This window comes from Hemitrygon akajei, chromosome 9, assembly GCF_048418815.1.
Source record: "Hemitrygon akajei chromosome 9, sHemAka1.3, whole genome shotgun sequence".
NCBI classification, from domain to species: Eukaryota; Metazoa; Chordata; class Chondrichthyes; order Myliobatiformes; family Dasyatidae; genus Hemitrygon; species Hemitrygon akajei.
Window position 1 is genome coordinate 45,478,270 of NC_133132.1, and position 15,602 is coordinate 45,493,871.

The window sequence follows — 15,602 nt, forward strand, 5'->3', positions numbered from 1 at the left end:
AACAAACAATTACACAACCTTTGGACGGATTTTCAAAGAATCTACAACTCCTGTTCTCAGTATTATTTATAATTTTTCACATTGGCTGTTTGTCAGTCTTTGTGTGTAGTTTTCTATTGATTCTGTTGTATTTCTGTATTCTGTTGTGAATGCCTGCAAGAAAATTAATTAGTATGTGGTTACATTAACGTACTTGGACAATAAATTTACTTTGAACTTTGGTGGAAGAAGTCAGAGGATGGAGGGTCCTGCTGAAGCATCTTGGTCCGAAATGTCGACTGTACTTTTTTTTCCATAGATGTTGCCTCACCTGCTGAGTTCCTACAGCATTTTGCGTGTGTTGTTTGGATTTCCAGCATCTGCAGGTTTTCTCTTGTTTGTGAGAGGATGAAGGGGGTATTATTCGGAGTGGAGGACCCTGACAAGTGGTGTACCGCTGGAATCAGTGCTGAGTCCCAGTACAGCACTTTTTAATACGATAAAATTATTAGCAAAATTTGAGAAATTCCATTGCATAGGAAGATTCACAAAGTGCATGGTGTAGTCTTCTGTGAGAATGTTTTAAAAAGAACTGTTTCAGATTTCTAACAAAGCAAGTGACATTATAGCAAGTAAGTCAGCGTTTATAATAAAAACAGAAACTTCTGGAAACACTCAGAAGATCAGACAAAGAAAGTAGAGTACGTTAACAGAACAGTTCTGATGAAGGTTCTACCTGAAACATAACCTGTTCGGGTGTCAATAAAAGACCATCTTTCGTCTTGACAAATAATTATCACTTTCTGAGCCCGAGAATGTCGGCGATCAGACCTCCCCTCATCAGCTGCCTACAAGCGGCAAGAGGCGACGCCAAACTTTCAACCCCTTTCACCCCAACACGGAAACGCAGGAATCTGGACACAAAGCGCCGGAGTTGTGCGTGTTGAAATAAAGTTAATTGTTGTTGACATTTCCGAAGATGGCGACCGGCAGGACGTCCTTGGTTGCTATCGGGCGCTGGGCCGGTGTGTCGAATGGCGAGGGTCGTTGGTTCAGATACAAGTCGCGGCTGACCGGCCTTGGTTGTGTGAGGGGTGAGTGCGATCACAGTCGGCTGCCGGACGACGAATCGTGGAACTGGGCGGGCTCGGGGTCCCGAGGCCGGGAACGCCGGCAGGGAAAGATTTGGAAAGAGCTTTAACTCGTTTTTTTTTAAAAAAAGCGCTGTGGTGGCGAGGACCACAACTTGCTTGTTGACAAATATATACTTCGGGCGCTTGGGGTCTGGAATTTACTGCCTGGAAGTGTGTTCAAAGGTATGCCCCTTTAGGACTGAAGTGAGGAGGAATTTCTTCAGCCAAAGGTTGGCGAATATATGGAATTCATTGCCGTAGGCATTTAAACCATAGATTGATGGTTTCTTGATTGGCAAGGGGGTGGGGTTAAGGGGTATAAGGAGAATACAAAAGAATGGGGAGGGGGGGGGGAAATCAGCCATGATTGAATGGCAGAACAGACTCGATGGGCCAAATGGTCGAAATAAAGGTTGTCTGATGATACATGAGCATTAATCCTAATGGTCCTGTATCATAAGACCATAAAACATAGGAGCAGAATTAGGCCATTCAGCCCATCACAGCTGATCTTGGATCCCACTCAACCCCAAATACCTGCCTTTTCGTCATATCCTTTGATGCCCTGACTGATCAGGAAACTATCAATTTCCGCCTTAAATATACCCACGGACTTGGCCTCCACTGCATTCTGTGGCAGAGCATTCCACAGATTCGCTACTCTCCAGCAAAAAAAAATCCTCCTTACCTCTGTTCTAAAAGGTCGCTCCTCAATTTTGAGGCTGTGCCCTCAAGTTCTGGATAACCTGACCATAGGAAACATCCTCTCCATGCCTACCCTAGCTAGTTCTTTAACCATTCAGTACGTTTCAGTGATACCCCCCCCCCCCCCGCATTGTTCTAAATTCCAGTGAGTACAGGCCCAAAGCTGCCAAACCCTCCTCACAGGTTCACCCTTTCATTCCTGGAATCATCCTTGTGAACCTCCTCTGGACTCTCTCCAATGACAACACCTCCTTTCTGAGGTACGGGTTCCAAAACTGTTGACAGTACTCCCAAGTGCGGCCTGACTCGTGTCTTATAAAGCCTCAGCATTATCTCCTTGCTTTTATATTCTGTTCCCCTTGAAATAACTGCCAACGTTGAACTTGACTTCTTTACCACAGACTCAACCTGTAAATTTACCTTATGAGATTCTTGCATGAGGACTCCCAAGTCATTCTGCACCTCTGATGTTTGAACCGTACCCCCATTTAGATTATAGTCATATGGTCTAAATATGCAGTATAACTTTATTCTCAATGAAATGGACACTATGAGCTTCCTAAGTGCTGTAAATTGTTTAATGTTATTTCTAGTACACAAGTGTAAAGGACAACCAGATAATTGATGATTTGTGTAGAATCGCAGACTTGAGAAGCAATGAAATGTGTGAAGCCAGTATCATGTAGTGTGATCTGTTCATCTTATTTCAAGGATAATGCTTTTAGAAGAAATGCATTCTTATGGTTACGTAGATAAGTTTTACATTTGATAGTTTGCACCAAGTACCACGGTTGGATAGTCAGCATTCCGATCCTGTTGCTCGTTGAGAATTGTAGGCAGCATTTCTTTCTGGGTGTGGCGTGTAGCCAAGTGGTTAAGGCGTTGGGCCAGCGATCTGAAGGTCGTGAGTTCGAGCCCCAGCAGCAGAGGCGGCGTGTTGTGTCCTTGCAAGACACTTAACCACACACTGATCCAGTCTACCCAGCTGAAAATGGGTACTGGCAAAATGCTGGGGGTTAACCTCGCAATAGACTAGCATCCTATCCGGGTGGGGTGGGGGTGGGGTGGGGGTGGGGTGGGGGAAATCTCGTACTCTCAGTCGCTTCGCGCCACAGAAACCGGCATAAGCACCGGCCTGATGACTTTAAACTTTAAACTTTAGACTTTAAACTTTAACCTTAACTTCTTTCTGGGTAAATTAGCATTTATTAAAATGAAAACCATTATTGAAGGTTATTGTCTTCAAAATTCTTAGCTTGGTATATTTAAGCAAGTTTTATGCAAATATGTTTTTCATTGCATCCGTGCATACTAAAGTTGACTTTGACTTTGAATCTGGCCTTCACCTTCTGATATGTGTAATAATGAGCACTATTACTGAGCTATAATATTTGTTCAGCTGTGATTGTTTCTTCAGTTTCACTTTACAGAGTATTCCTGATTTTCCTACTTCCTATTGATAGCTTTTTTTTTCTGTCAAGGCTTTGTGCCTGGAGCTTCTGCATTAAACCAATCTATTTCTCTCCATTTACGTTGTTCCTTAAAGCATCGTTCTTTGAGTAAGGTTTGTTCACTTTGTGTAAGATCTGGTCACTTGACAAAATTTGTTTTTGTGGCTTTTATCAAGTCTTGTATTATTAAACCTCTGTGAAGCTAACTGTTGCAACTTCAACTATTTCATTCTCAAGAATCAGTTTAGTGACTCTAAATTCCACTGACTCCGGAGGAAGTATACACTCCTTTTAGAATACAGACCACAGCTGCTATATTACTCCAAATGTGAAATTGTCAAAGTCCTTAAAAATCTCCTGCTACAGGGTTTCAACCCCAAATATTGGTAATTACTCCTCCGCCCCCCCCCCCAACTGATGCTGCTTGTTGCAGAGATTGTTTGTTGGTCCAGATTCCAGCATCTGCAGTTCTTGTGTCTCCTATAAAAGCTCAGCTGGATTTATAATATTTTGAACTGCAGTTCCCTTGCAGTGAAGCACTTTCATTTTCAGTCCTTTGGGTCAAGAATAACTCGTTTGCATTTCAGTGTTGTGGTTTCTGAGCTGGTTGATGAGATCCATCCAGGATAATATTTCACAGTGAATGGGAGTGTTGCAGAACAGATGAATATGGGGGAACAAGTACGTGGTTCCCTGAAAGTGATGTCACAGGTGCATAGAGTGATTAAGAAGGCTTTTGGTATTCTGGCATTCATAAGTCAGGGCACTGAATATAAAAATTGGGAGATTGTGGTTCACTAGTACAGGACACTGGTGAGGCTGTACTTGGAATATTGTGTTCAGTTTTGGTCACCCTTCTATAAGAAAGATGTTATTAAACTGGATCAAATGCAGATTTTTTTTTTCTGGACATTGCCAGCACTTGTGGAACTGGTTTATAGGGAGAGTTTGGACAGGCAGAGACTTTAGAGACTAATAGGAGACTGAGAGGTGAGCTCACAGAGGTGTATAAAATCATGAGGGGCATAGACAGGGTAAATCCACTCAGTCTTTATCCCTGGGTTGGGAATCAAGAATAAGAGGTAATAGGTTTAAGGTGAGAGGGCAAAGATTTATAAGGAACTTGGGGGCAACTTATTTTTACACAAAGTATGGTATGTGTGTGGAATGTGCTGCCGGAGAAAGTGGTTGAGCCAAGTACAAAGTTTCAAGGGACAATTGGACAAGTATGTGACTGTGCAAAAGTCTTAGGCACCCTAGATTTCTAATATGGTTTCAAATTGTTTGGCCTTCACAGAGCCTTGATCTTAGTTATATTAAGGCTGTCTGGGGTTCTCTGTAGAGACAGAGCAAGGAAGAAAATCAAGATCTGCAGAAGAACTGTGTCAAGTTCTCCTGTGGCAACCTACAAACCGATTTTCTTATAAAACTGAACAACAGTGTAACTAAGATAATTGATGCAGTTTTAAATGCAAAGGGTGGTCACATCAAATATTGATTTGATTTAAGCTTTTTACTGTGTACTGCTCTTTATAGTAAATATTTTGATACTTGGAAACTTTCTATTATGTTTGAAAGCATCTTCACTTTACAGATTTTTTTTTACATGAGCCTATGTCTTTTGCACAATACTGTGCAAGGGTAGGAAAAGTTTAAAAAGTTATGGGCCAAACTCTGGCAAATGGGATTTCTTTGAATGGCAGCTTGATCAGCATAAACTAGTTGGGCCATTAAGTCACATTTGCCAGTATTTGGGCCATAATTTTCTAAACTCAATGAACTCTATGAACTTCATAGTGTTAGAGCAATTTTTGGGTTTAGCATGTACAGGTTTACCCTGCAATCCGAAGGTAGAGTGTTCCTATGAAACCATTTGTAAACCAAAATGTCGTAAAGCGAAGAAGCATTTACCATTAATTTATATGGGAAAAATTTTTGAGCATTCCCAGACCCAAAAAAAACCTACCAAATCAAACCAAATAACACATAAAACCTAAAATAACACTAACATGTAGTAAAAGCAGGAATGATATGATAAATATACACCCTATATAAAGTAGAAATATTGTAGGTATGGTGTAGTTTCACCTATCAAACTCAGGAAGACAGTGAGCCAAAATCGATTTGGAGGAAAAAAATCGGCATGTCCACAGCTACCCACATACATGCATGCGTACGCACGTACACGCATGCGCAAACAACTGCCCGCACAAGGCTTCACGGTCATTATAGTCTTTCTTGGGGTAAACACACGTATAAAGCGGGCGCCTTTTTTTCGTAAAAGCGAAAATCCTCTTTGGTTAGCGAAAACAGGTATTAATGTAGGTCTTTCGTAACAGCGAGTTGTTGTAAAGTGAACGGTCGAAAAACGGGGGGGGGGGGCACCTGTATAGCAAATAACGTCAGCCATCCATCTTCAAATCTGAAGATAGATTGTAGATTAAATTTAAAATGCAGCTCTGAACAATGGTGTGTAATTTCAAAGAAGTTATTGTGGATGCATTGTAAATATGGAATTGTCCTTTGATGTTTAGCATATAAAATGTCAGCTAGCATTGGGCCAACCAGACCTTTCCATCGAAAGGGTCTCAGTATGATGCCTATTGTATCTTGTTTCATCAAATAAAGATGCTGCTTCATATCTGCCAGTCCTTTTCTCTGGTGACTTCATTCATGCAACAATATTTGGTGTCAGGTGTAGGATACCTTCTTGTGACCCATTGTAGGCCAGTGGTGTTGGCATTCTAAGTGGGTGAGTATTTTTAAAACTAGCACACACACTTGGACCTGTTCAGGTTGGTGGTGCACAGGAATGCAAGGTATCACAAATATGAAGAGCTGAACTTGTAGATATAAAGATAGTGTGTCTGCATTTCTGTTTATGTAAGAGACGAAACTTTGGGTGTTAATTTGGTGAAATGGAGCCACCAGTTGCGAGGGGTGGTTATTGAAGGTTGGGAATGCCAGTGGGGAGCATGGATGCTTGTTCCGGGAGCTGCATTTTAGCATCCGCATTTTGCGAGTGTGATGCAAAAGGATACAGCAGGCATCGGAAGTTTGGATGCACGTAAGTAACAGATTGCGGAGTAAATATTCTGCGGTTTTAAGTGTTGACTGTTTAACTTGTATCCATCATTTCTGTTTTGCATTGTATGGGAATTGCTGTGGAGATATTTCAGGGAGAGGTTTTACCCAGATGTATCTGTCAGGATGGCACCTATTGAGGTCAGGCAACATCAGGTTGAGAACCCTGATGATCCGAGCCAGCGCTTGGTCCTTATTACACACTTCATCCCCCAGGGAGAAACAGAGCACTTTGTCAGTGTTGCCCTCACTTAAAGTTGCAGGTGGGAATTTGGAATTCTGGCGCCAGCTCGAGGAAATGGTTGAAATTCGCCAGATGCATCCTAAAGGTATACACGTGTTGGTAAAAGTGAAGTGCCCAAGGAATATGTGGGACAGTATGGCCCAGGAGTTGCAGGATGGCACATGGGCAACTACTGAGACTGTCAGCAATGAAGAAAGATATTGCTCTTTTAAAGGGGAAGTGAGGCAGCAACTGGGAGGAAGTGAGAGGAACCGGAGACCGACAATGTCACTGATTGAAAAAGCGGATAGACTGCCATGGATTATGGAGAACATAAATACTGAGTGTATGAGGGGTATTCAGGTAGGGTACGATGAAGGAAGGCCTGAGCTCAACAGAAAAGGAAGTTGTAGATTTAGGGACAGCGGTGGGGATGACCTATTCTGCAGTAGTTTCATGGGTCTGTGAGATAGACCAAAGAAAGTGCAAGAGAAATCGTAAAGTGGCTACAGTGGATGGAGCTGCCGTGAAATCACAGAGGGTTTGCTTTGTGTGCCAGCAACCAGGGCACCTAGTGAAGGACTGTCAGACCACGCATAAAACAGTAAATATGCTACAGCTGTGTCCTAACAGGATATGGTTGGAGGAGGCATTCAAAAAAGAGGAATGCCAAGCAGGTGAAAGTCACAGCAGACCAGTAACCTCTCATCCCATCAGCACCCAGTCTGACCAAACTGACTGCCGATCAGATCACAGAGCTGCTGGAGATGGCTTCGCGGTGCTCCCCACTGCCAGCACTGGTGACCCGTGGATGTACGCAACAGCATTGTTGGGAATGTGATGTGTTAGTTGACACACAAGTGCCTCTGTATCAGTAACTGACGTACCCTTGGTGACAACCAGGCAGGCTATGTATATTACGGGCGTAGGAGTGAAAACGGTGAAAGCAGAAGGAAATGAGAGAAAATCTGCAGATTTTGTGTATGTTGAAAGCAGGAAGAAGCAAGTCGCAGATTCTCAAAAAATGGCAGGGTGCAGCTTCCAATGTTTTTCTGGGTCTGTCCAAATAATGAGGGTACCATCCTTGGAGAAGCAGGGGCCACTATAGATTCAGGCAAGGGAGAAATAATATGGACAAGCCAGGGGCAGCGACCACATACAGCCAACGGAGTACACAACATAGCCAGTGCTGCCGCAGTCACTCCAATCATCAGAGTCTAGAGCTAAGATGGTGTCTGTGAGTTACTTTGACAGCAGTTCCCAGCAGTGTGGGCTAGATACAAGCAAGATTGTGGTTGAGTAAAGATAAACCCAGTTAAAATAGAGGGGGGTCCTGTAGAAACCCCATAAGCAGAATCCCATAAAAGCTGACACACTGATGGCTGTTCACTAGACAGTAATGATAGTGAAGGAAACTGGTGAAGAATTAGCTTCAGGAGCACTGCCAGGGGATTGCTCAGCTCAGCCGGCGGAACTGGTGGTCCTGATGTAAGCATTGCGCTACAGTAAAGGCAGGCGAGCGAATATATACGCAGATAGCGCCTTTGGGGTGGTGCATGATTATCTTGATGGCATGGGCACGAAGAGGATTTGTAACCTCAACCGGTGCAGGTATTCAGCAGGGGCACCTAATACAAAAACTGCTGGAAGCAGTGACTGTCAGCAGAGGTGTCAGTGAATAAAGTAAAGGCTCACCAGAAACAGGAGAGAGCTAGGATCAGAAAGGAAATGGGTGGGTGGACATTAGTGCAAAGATGGCAGTAGAAGAACAAGATGGCAGCGATTGAAATTGCTCATGTGCAGGAAGAAATGTCTGAAGCCAGTTTACTAAAATTATATGAAGAGGTGGAGGCAGAAGAGAAGGAGAAATGGAGCAAAGGAGGGACCAGATAGGAATTGAACCCATGGGGAAGGAGTCAAGGTGGCCCCAAAATGTATTGAGCAGATACTTCTGAAGTTATATCATGGGGTGATGCATCAGAGAAGGCAGAACATGATCACAACCCTCTGGCAAGACTGGTGGTGGCCAGGGATGTTGAGAAATTCTGTCACTGTTGTATCATTTGCACCCAGCATAAAGCTCCAGCAGCAAACCAGTCATGCTGAGGGGACCCTGGGACAACATCCAGATGCCAGAAAGCAGGAGGAAAAACTACTGTCTAGTAATTATGGATCACTTCACCCGGTGGGTAGAGGCTTTCCCAACAAGGGATTGCACTGCCAGCCTCACTGCACCGGTTCTAGTTCAGGAAATCATCCCAAGGTGGGAAACTCCAGACCAGATGGAGCACATTTCACAGGGAAAGTGATTCAGGAAATGTGACAACGGTTCCATGTACCCTACCACCCTCAGAGTTCAGGAGTGGTAGAAAAGATGAACCGAACAATTAAGAATACCTTAGCCAAAGCTGTAACTGAGACAGGAAAGACATGGGTTGATGTATTACCAGGAATCCTGATGGGATTACAAGCAACTTCCAAACTGCAGGCTGGGTCTCAGCCCCTACGAATTATTGATGGGGCAAGCAATGCGACTTCCTTATGGGGTAATTATGAATTGTGGTGAATCTGGGACTTACAGGGATATTTAGACACTTCTCATTTCATATTTTTGAAAGCATCTTCACGTCACAGAATTTTTTAATATATGGTTAAAACTTTTGCACAATATTGTACATGTATAGGAAAGGTTTAGAAAGTTGTGGACCAAACTCTGGCAAATTGACTTCTTTCGATGGCATCTTGATCAGCATAAATTAGTTGGGCCCTTCAGTCACATTTGCCAGTATTGGGGCCACGATTTTCTAAACTCCACGAACGATGTAGGATCCATATGCTCTGCTTGTTGGGTGTGTCCTGTGGAGGTGGTAAGGTCCCTGCACTGTTCTAAGTTTCCATGTGATTCCCGTGAAGAGACTTGAGATTCTTAATCAGTCCCCGATACTCCTTTATTATTTTTATGTCATGGACCGTGGATTCCTCGTGCATGAGTAGCGATGTTTTATTTTTGCAAGAGAGACATTGATAATGTAGTTGGAGCATTTCAACACTCCTGATAATCTTGCTGTGACAAGGCTTGGAGTAGAGTTCCTGATTTGGGAGTCTGAAGTCAGGTATATGTTCAGCCGAAGGAATAGATGGGATGTAATTTCAGCCTGGATGATGTGAGTGTTGGCCTGACTGAGCACACTAACATTGATTCACTTATCCTGCTTGTGGATTTGGAGGAGTTTGCAAAGGCAGTTTTGGTGAATTTGAGAATGCTATCTAAAGAAGATAATATCACAGTGTGTGCAGGGAACACTGATCCCTTTTGCCCACTCAGCTTTTTGCCAGGAATGGTGAAGTCTTGATCTTTGAGTGTTCTTTTCCTCAGATAGGAGTAGATTGCACTGGTGTACAGGAGGCAGTGGTGTGCTCTACCTTTGCTGAGGGGTGGTCCCTGAGATTTGAAGGTGGTCTTCGTTTTGCCAGGTCTTGGTGTGGAACTACATTGTTGCAGGTTGGTGTTGTACAGGTTTATGGCTAACAGGAGATGGCACAGTTTAATGGCTAACACGAGAGGGCACAGTTTAATGGCTAACACGAGAGGGCACAGTTTATGGCTAACAGGAGAGGGCACAGTTTATGGCTAACAGGAGAGGGCACAGTTTAATGGCTAACAGGAGAGGGCACAGTTTAATGGCTAACAGGAGAGGGCACAGTTTAATGGCTAACAGGAGAGGGCACAGTTTAATGGCTAACAGGAGAGGGCACAGTTTATAGCTAACAGGAGAGGGCACAGTTTAATGGCTAACAGGAGAGGGCACAGTTTAATGGCTAACAGGAGAGGGTGCAGTTTATGGCTAACAGGAGAGGGCGCAGTTTAATGGCTAACAGGAGAGGGCGCAGTTTAATGGCTAAGACGAGAGGGCGCAGTTTATGGCTAAGAAGAGAGGGCGCAGTTTATGGCTAAGAAGAGAGGGCGCAGTTTATGGCTAAGAGAGGGCGCAGTTTATGGCTAAGAAGAGAGGGCGCAGTTTATGGCTAAGAAGAGAGGGCGCAGTTTATGGCTAAGAAGAGAGGGCGCAGTTTAATGGCTAACAGGAGAGGGCACAGTTTATGGCTAACACGAGAGGGCACAGTTTTAAGGTGCCTAGAAGTAGGTACAGAGGAGATATACAGGGACAGGACATTTGCTTTGCTGATGTTCAGTGTGAGCCTATTCAAAGTTCAAAGCACATTTGTTATCAAAGTATGTGTACTGCATAAAACCTTGAGGTTCCTCTTGTTGCAGGCGGCCACAAAACAAAGAAACACAAGAAAACCCATTTTTTTTAAAAAAGCGCACCCAGAGAACAAAGGCTGTCAAACACCCAATGTTTGGGGGAAAAAAAGAACAAATCATGCAAAAAAAGAACACACAGAACATTAACTGCAGAGTCCTTGAAAGTGAGTCCACAGCCTTCGAGCCAGTTCAGCGCTGAGCCCAGTGAAGCATCCAGAAGTCCGATGGCTTCAGGCCATATCCACAGAGCCAGTTCAACACTGAGGCGAGTGCCGATGGCTGCAGGCCACATCCACAGAGCCAGTTCAACACTGAGGCGAGTGCCGATGGCTGCAGGCCATATCCACAGAGCCAGTTCAACACTGAGGCGAGTGCCGATGGCTGCAGGCCATATCCACAGAGCCAGTTCAATACTGAGGCGAGTGCCGATGGCTGCAGGCCATATCCACAGAGCCAGTTCAACACTGAGGCGAGTGCCGATGGCTTCAGGCCATATCCACAGAGCCAGTTCAACACTGAGGCGAGTGCCGATGGCTGCAGGCCATATCCACAGAGCCAGTTCAACACTGAGGCGAGTGCCGATGGCTTCAGGCCATATCCACAGAGCCAGTTCAACACTGAGGCGAGTGCCGATGGCTTCAGGCCATATCCACAGAGCCAGTTCAACACTGAGGTGAGTGCCGATGGCTGCAGGCCACAGTCACAGAGCCAGTTCAACACTGAGGCGAGTGCCGATGGCTTCAGGCCATATCCACAGAGCCAGTTCAACACTGAGGCGAGTGCCGATGGCTGCAGGCCACATCCACAGAGCCAGTTCAACACTGAGGCGAGTGCCGATGGCTGCAGTTAGTTCAGTGCTGAAGCAACCTGATGAAATCGGGCAAATGGTAAAAATAAAATCAGCAATAACACTGGGAACATGAGCTGCAGATTGCCCGAAAGTGAATCCACAGCTGCGGAGCCCATTCAGCATTGAGGTGAATGAAGCCTGTCTGGAAGCCCAATGGCTGCAGGACAACAACTGCCCCTGAACGTGGCGGCATGGCGTGACGGTGTTAGTAAAAAGAATGGGGGGGAGGGGGCGACGGGGCAATTACAGGGACGTAGCACTGAACACCTGTTTGTTTTCCTCTCTCATTCTCAATGATCTTAATCTTGCTCGACGCTGTACTCAACGGGGAGTAATGGAGCCGACCACAGGTTGGGCTTCCGCTATCAGGCAGCGACGCAGCGTGCACCCCCAGTGATGGCCGCGCTCTACTTCGCCAAATCCCCCAGGTGATGGCAAAAACCCCAGATTGTTTAGTTGGCTCAAAAGAACATCCTTAAAAGGGAAGTTACAGGCCGATTTGATCGCAGTTCAGAAGGAGAGACTTATCTAGACAAAGGAGAGTATCTAGTAGCTTTGTGAGCGGTCTGCTACACGTCGCCGTTGGTTGCTGGTATCATCTTACATTTTTCATTCTGTTGTATGTTTCAGTAAATGAGTCAATAATGACATGGAGCTTAGCATCCGAATGTGTACAAGTGCAAACGTTATCTGCTTACCTCCTCTTAATGATTGAAGTTGGAGTGACCAGATTTTCGACAGTTTCTCTTTTAACTGTAGATTAGCTTCACTTCAATGGGATGCTTAATTCAGAATCAGGTTTGTTATCACTGACATATGTCATGAAATTTGTTGTTTTGCGGCAGCAGTACAGTGCAATACATAAATATGTTATAAATTATATAATAAGAAATAATATATAAAAATACTATGTTAAAATAATTAATATTTAAAAAAATAAATAAGAAGTGCAAAAAGAGAGCAAAGTAGTGAGGTGGTGTTCATGGACCATTCAGAAATCTGATGGTGGAGGGGAGGGGAGGGAAGAGGCTGTTCCTAAAAACATTGAGTGTGACTTCGGGCTCCTGACCACCTTGATGCTAGTATGAGATAAGGTGGTGATTATTACAACAAGAAAGATTGAGAAAAGAGGGGGATTAATCATACAACCATGCTCTACCCTAGTTATAATGGAATTAAATCTGTATTAGGTTTGTGGATTAGAATCAAGGCTTGCATGCCGTCGTATGGCAGGGATAGAATGGAAATGAATTTCTGAAGGCAGCCGAACTTGTGAACAATTCTCCACAGTTGCATTAAGTTGACCCAGTAACAGGCTTTTGTAAGGTCACAGTAGGCAATGTGCATGCATTTGTTGATGCTGCTCCCCGTGGTTTTCTTGGAACTGTTGAAAGGTGTTTCTTGAAATACATACTGCAATCCAAGGAGCAGTTCTTCAATCATTAGGAAGACATGGTTAAGGAGGACACTGATATTTATATCTCATTCACTGTGATGTTCAACAAGAGGGCCTCTTTGTTGTACCCTAACCCAGCCAAACATATACATCCACCAGCCCAACACTCAAACCTAATCCTAAAGTCCAAAAGGGGCACACACCCCCACAAACCCTAGGCACTTCCCGATTAACCCTGGCTTCAGCCCCACAAACCCTAAGCACACCCCGATTAACCCTTGCTAAACCCCCACAAACCGGATATCCTATGTCAAGAGGGGCAAGATTCAACAAAGGCAAGTGTTGGACCTGGTTAATGAAGGCGTGGGCCAGATCAAAGTGGCAGGGTCGAGTGAAACTGAATCTCAAGTGACAAGATCAAAAAGCACAAGAGGGCTGATTCGCCCACTGCCCGCATAATCTCAACCTCACCCTACTTTATTTCACATATGGGAAATGAATCTGTGAATTTGTGTGTGAGGTTACTCTTTATGAAGTTTTAGAACTTCAGTAAGGATATTGTCTGCCCCAGAAGCTTTGTTATTTAACATATGGCCTTCTTGACCCATTGTCAGGTCAAGATGGCGGCAAGGCTGAATAGGACGGTATGCATTAGGCTGAGTCTGGTGTTCTCAGAACACTGATGCCAGGGGCAGAATCTTATTTGCAGAGCTTTTCAAAGTGTTATTTCCAGAAAACTCTGAATGCTTCTCCTTGCACTCTCCTCCATTTTGGGGTCTTAGCAGAGTAGGCTATTGTATGTTTGAGCCAGAAATAGTGTTTATAAAGCTGAAAAATCAATGCTGCATTTCCTATGCTTTTGTTCACTCACCACCTGTTCTTGGGCCACAAGTTTTCCTTTGTTGGACTGCACCTTCAGCTGCTTGTAGAGCTGTATTATTCTCCCAACCCTACCCCCAACATGTCCGACTTTACAAACTACGAACACTGTGCATTTTTGGTTAATGAGCTCTTGATGCTGTTCATTCTCATCAGTTAAGGTACTGTGGGGACAGTCTGCAGCTCCCATTGTTTGGAGCCCATCAGGTTTTCTGTGAGACGTCATGAGAGTTCCAAATGTATTACACAGTGGACAACGCTGCAAATGAGGTGTCACCCCACCTCAACACAATCTCGATTTGGCTTTTAAGCTTTTGCATTCAATTTCCTTTGCAATTACAGAAACCTCATTGCTTTTTAATTGCTTTCTGTTTCAACAGTACACCATGATCCCTCTGTATGCAAGGATTTATTGATTTATCATCCATTTAAAATCTTTAGATTTTCCATTCTGACCAGCTAGTTAAATAACTTCCTATTGAGTTAAGTTTGAGTTCTTAAGTCCATCCAAAACTGTACATTTTACCTTGATGAAGGGGTTCCCAACCTTTTTTATGCCCTGGACACCAACCATTAACTGAGGAGTCCGTGGACCCCAGGTTGGTAACCCTGACCTTAATGTATGTGTGCTACCTTAAATATGAAAGGGAAATTTTCTGCTTGTCAGCAGTTTCAAAGTTCAAAGTTAATTTAGTATCAAAGTTCACGTATGTCACCGAAACAATACTGAGATTCATTTACAAAGAAGAGAAAATCTGCAGATGCTGGAAATCCAAGCAACATACACAAATTGCTGCCTGGCTTATTGAGTGCTGAGTGTGTGGTACTGAGATTCATTTTCCTGCGGGCATTCAAAGTAAATTCTTTGGGGAACTCCTCTGTTTTTGTGGATGTTTGCAAAGAAAAAGAATTTCAGGATGTATATTGTATACATTTCTCTGACATTAAGTGTACCTATTGAACCTAAATACAAGAAGCGCAATAGAAGCAATAAAAGACCGCACCCAACTGAATGGACAAACAGCCACTGTGCAGAAGATAATAAACTGTGCAAATACAAAAAGAAAGAGAAAAAGAGATAATAATAAATAAATAATAAATATTGAGAGCATTAAATGAAGAGTCCTTGAAAGTGAATCCATGGGTTGTAGTGATGAGGCGAGTGAAGTTAATCCCCTCTGGTTCAAGAGCCTGATGATTGAGGGGTAATTACTGTTCCTGAACCTAGTGGTATGGGTCCTGAGGCCCCTGTACCACCTTCTTGATGGCTGTATTGAGAAGAGAGCATGGCCTGGATGAGGGGGTTCCTTGATGATGGAGGCGGCAACAGTTTTCCATGGGCTGCAGCAAAATGAAAATTGGCCGGGTTGAATCTCAGGCAAGGCATATTGAGAACATGAGATAATGCACATTGTGTGGGTCCATAATCTAGTATAATATCTGGCAAGCATCTTTCAGCAAAGGTAAGCCAAATGATGTTGCTATTGTGCCAGAACTGAGCTGAGTAGGTAATGAAGTAAAGGGATGAATGTTAATGGACACTTCCACTACTTACTAAGTATCCTAAGATGGCTAAGGAAGAGTCCAATAAAATTTTGGAATTCAAGATAGCATTGGCACACTTTGAATTCAAGA

The 15,602-nt window shown here is 43.8% G+C and overlaps 1 protein-coding gene across 1 annotated transcript in view; it reads left to right on the forward strand.

Moving 5' to 3' along the window:
• Positions 1 to 840: 840 nt before the first annotated feature.
• Positions 841 to 15,602, forward strand: part of afg1lb (AFG1 like ATPase b) — a 140,318-nt gene continuing 125,556 nt past the window's right edge. The window contains exon 1 of the mRNA XM_073055880.1: positions 841 to 1,073. Within this exon, the coding sequence (XP_072911981.1) occupies positions 959 to 1,073 (115 nt within the window). The 5' untranslated portion in view covers positions 841 to 958. The remainder of the gene's footprint in view (positions 1,074 to 15,602) is intronic.